The 3,764-nt window shown below is 41.3% G+C and overlaps 1 protein-coding gene across 1 annotated transcript; it reads right to left on the bottom strand.

Moving 5' to 3' along the window:
- Positions 1 to 413: 413 nt before the first annotated feature.
- On the bottom strand, positions 414 to 3,362 carry LOC131022220 (O-fucosyltransferase 20-like). The gene is made up of 6 exons (XM_057951668.1): positions 2,355 to 3,362; positions 2,025 to 2,193; positions 1,834 to 1,923; positions 1,463 to 1,746; positions 1,115 to 1,373; positions 414 to 1,036 (listed from the first exon to the last, which is right to left on the bottom strand). Exons 1-6 carry the CDS (start codon positions 2,948 to 2,950, stop codon positions 800 to 802), a joined length of 1,635 nt encoding a protein of 544 aa, XP_057807651.1. The 5' UTR covers positions 2,951 to 3,362; the 3' UTR covers positions 414 to 799.
- Between the last annotated feature and the right edge of the window lie 402 nt (positions 3,363 to 3,764).

Below are 3,764 nucleotides of genomic sequence, written 5' to 3'. Positions count from 1 at the left end.
TAAATAATGTAATTTAATAAGAAAAATATACACAATACATAAAAAAAATTAAAAGAAAATAAAAAAAATATAAAAACTGTCCTTGAATATGCGGTTTTCGGCCCAGCCCAGAACCGACCCTTCTGATTCTCTTCACGGGCCGGTTACTTTTCACCGGAAAGATGAACCGTGAACTGGTTCCGGGCCCGTGGGCAACACTATTTGAGAGTGTTTCTTTAAAAGTTTAAAACCATGGTACCTCTATTCCTCTGGCAGAGAAATTTAAAAAAAAATCATATAACCATTGAAGAAAAACTTGGATCACCATCGCCCATTTGCAGCGATACCTGTTTCAACTATTTCCACTTAATTATCTCGTTGGACGAGTTGAGCTCATCTTCACAAACACAAAACAGAATGGAAAAAATTCAATGTATCAGGAATTGTAACAATTCAATTTATCAGTATATCAGTATATGTGTACATGTCCACAACAAGATCTCTTAATACAACATAAAGAATAAATAAATAAATAAAATAAAATAAAAATAGAAAAGAATACATATATGCTTCCCTATTACTATACATGCTCCTCACTCAAAACTGTATTGACAAGAGATGATAACTTCACAAGGGAGAGACTCCATGTAGCTAATATATAGCTTATTCCACTTATACCATTCACAACGCAGCAGAATCGGCCATGGCCGAATGCGACGCTCGCGTCCTGTCCTGTGTGTTGAGCGTGAAGTTTGAGGATCGCGCCATATGACATTAGTCGAGTTGATCTTCCTACACTACACAACCTCCAATAGTCATCTTATTGTGTCAAATGAGTGAGTGTGGCATTGCACATGCATTCCGGGATAGGATATTTGGTGACGTCCCTCCCGGCCTTGCTAGTCCTGAGCTCCGGCTGCCCCAGTGAATCGCGGTGCAAGTCTTGGATGATGCTGTTGAACTCATCCTCACCAAGAGAAGAATCCATGAAATATTTCAGCATCTGTCTTTTGTTAGGGATTATAGTCTTCTTGTGCCCTGCATAGGCCCTCTGCCCCTGTTTCAGAACAACACTTGATAAGCAACAAAGTTGATCAAACTCCCTCTCTTTCTCTCACACACACACATCATATACCTGAATAGCATGTCCCATATTCCCACCATGAGAAGCCATGAACACATCACTTCTCTCCGAAACTATGTAATCAATCGCGGCCATCAAGGAAGCTCGCCTTGCAAATGGCTCGAGCTCCCCTTGCAAGGCGAGGTCTTCTTTGTTGTAGAAGTGAGGAAACTCACTCCTAAATGGAAGCAGGGTGTCTTTCCCTCCTAAAGGAATCCCTCCTGCCCAATAGATTCTTGCACTTTTAGGAGCTCCCAAAGCTTTGAGCAACCTAACACACAACAAAACACATGATAGTTTAGAAGAAATGCTAATTGGACATTGCATCACTCCAGCTTGTCTCATTCCAAAAGCTCCCACCTTACAACCTCCAAGGCATTTAAAGGGCACAGCCCAGCAAGTTTCCTTTGATTGTAGGTCATGTTGGATCTCGAGGTCAAGAGCTTGGGACGCGCCTTCCTCTCGTTACTGATCATCTCGTCATAATCAGGACCGAGGCCGGGAAGGCATCCCGTCCTCACCCACACATCCTTTTCCATTCTCAGATGGAGGGCTACATAAGGCCCCTTGCTCCTCATCCTCTCCGAAAGCTTGTTGCCAACTTCCATGATATGAGGGGCAAATCTCAACGCATGAAATGCAACCTGCAAATCAAAATAGTCATTTTCTATCACCAGTTAAGGTAGAACAAGAAACCAACATCAATTTTCATCATATAGACATCAAGATACCTTGCATCGAAGCTTCTGAAGATCGGAAGGAAGATCCTTCGAAAGCCTCGAATCCAAACCACGCAACAGCAGCACACCATCCCTCCTAATCTGCATCAAAGTTCAAAAATTTCCCTCCATTTTTTAACATTGCATTCAAGATTTCAAGGGATTATTAACACAATGGGAAGCATTTGTGATTGGCTTATTACCCGTCGCATGTAACGTGAGCGGATCCACTCCGGCGAGACGTGAAGTGGGGTCCGCTTCTCCTCCACCGGCCGCGTCATCAAATGCGTCGAAGGAAGTGAGTTCACTATTCTCACATCGCTCCCCAACACACTCTTGAAATGATCCAAATCGAATATATCAGAGAATTCACTGCGACAATCACAACGCAACTAATTAGTTAATTAATTATTTATTTATTTTCCCTTCACCAAAGTTGAAATGGTCATCGGAGTGCTACACAACAACTGCGTCAAATTAAAAAAACCGAAATACAGCTCAATGAAAATCAAGAAACGGTCAAAAGATCAAACCTTTCATCACCCCAGATGACATTGACTTGCAAAATGGGCACAACGAGAGCTGCACCAAGAATCCTGGAAATCACGACGGCGTCAACGATCTGATTCCGTTGCTGATTCATTCCGCCGGAAACCACCACCAACAGATACTTAGTCCTATCCTGCACAATCCCACCGCTCGCTGCAGTGTAATTTCCGCTGAAATCCAAACACGGCCTATACCCCATTCCATCAGGCTGCTTCCAAAACTCACCGAGTTCTTCCTCGCTCCCATCCACACTCAGCTGCGAGCTCAACAACCCACGCGAAAGAAGAGAGCTCCGCCGCGAGATGAAACACGGGTTACGCGGAAAGGGAATTATGGGATCAAATTTAGCCCACATCTTGAGCATCCACAGAGAGCACATGGAAAATATCAAGAAAATGAGAAATCTTGGGTTGTTGAGCAGAACTCGCAGCTTGGAGGCGCGGCTCTTCTTCTTCTTCTTGGGGGAATGCAGCAGAGACTCCAGCGAGGATTGTGAGATTGAGTTGATTATCTGAGACGGCACCGAAATGTAACTCTGGTGCTTCTTCTTGCTGCTCTTCGACACCGCCATTTGACACATTCGGACATACACAATTTCAAGAGAGAGAGAGAGAGAGAGCTCTTTATTGCAGGACGGTGTTAATGTGTGAATGGTTTGAATTTGTATTAAATGGTCAAGCGCTATAGGCTTGTAGCCTGCTTTGAAGTCTGTATATCTTCCAGCGGAAGATTTTAGAGAGATAGGGACGGGGGGTTACTGGTTAGAGAGAGAAAGTGCGAGCGGCGGGAAGTCGAGGCCGAGCAGAGTACGATGAGCGTTGTTTGGTGGTGCGTTTTCTGTGTCAGTATTTCTTTTCTTTTTTTTTGAATTTGTCTGCCGTTTTGGTTTGTGTTTGGTTTTGGTTTTGGTTTGCAAGAAAGGTGTGTTACATATTTATAGCGTTTTGGGTTTGTTAATCTCCAACGCTTACCATTATAATACAGCATCTTTTAAATTAAATAATGTAAAATTTTAGATTATTTTCTAACAGCTAGCGCTCTATTATACAGTAAAAAGAATATTTTATAAAAATATTTGTTCATAATTAAGCACGTACATTATTAAGAAATACACATATATATGTGTGACATACTCAATTGTTTATTTCTAAAATTAAACAAGTAAGTTGTGAATATATCAACCTATAGCTTGATTAATTAAATAACTACATATGTAAGTTGTACTTTGCCAGGTACAGTTCTTAATTAAGCACCCGTCTTATTATTTTTGATTTTATATCTTTAACATTTATACTAGATATGGTGAGTTCGTGACACTATTAAAACATTTATGAAATGCTATATATCTTCTATAATTTGCGGATTATGCACGTGAAATAGAATTTAACGAAGTC

Source organism: Salvia miltiorrhiza, chromosome 4 (genome assembly GCF_028751815.1).
Source record: "Salvia miltiorrhiza cultivar Shanhuang (shh) chromosome 4, IMPLAD_Smil_shh, whole genome shotgun sequence".
NCBI classification, from domain to species: Eukaryota; Viridiplantae; Streptophyta; class Magnoliopsida; order Lamiales; family Lamiaceae; genus Salvia; species Salvia miltiorrhiza.
This window is presented reverse-complemented; position numbering and strand designations above follow the sequence as displayed.

Coding starts and splice junctions, on each gene's coding strand:
- LOC131022220 (XM_057951668.1), bottom strand. CDS start 2,950: ATGTGTCAAATGGCGGTGTCGAAGAGCAGCAAGAAGAAGCACCAGAGT. Junction 1,374..1,462: donor AATGCCTTGGAGGTTGTAAG/GTGGGAGCTTTT, acceptor GTTGTGTGTTAG/GTTGCTCAAAGCTTTGGGAG. Junction 1,037..1,114: donor ATATGGGACATGCTATTCAG/GTATATGATGTG, acceptor GTTCTGAAACAG/GGGCAGAGGGCCTATGCAGG.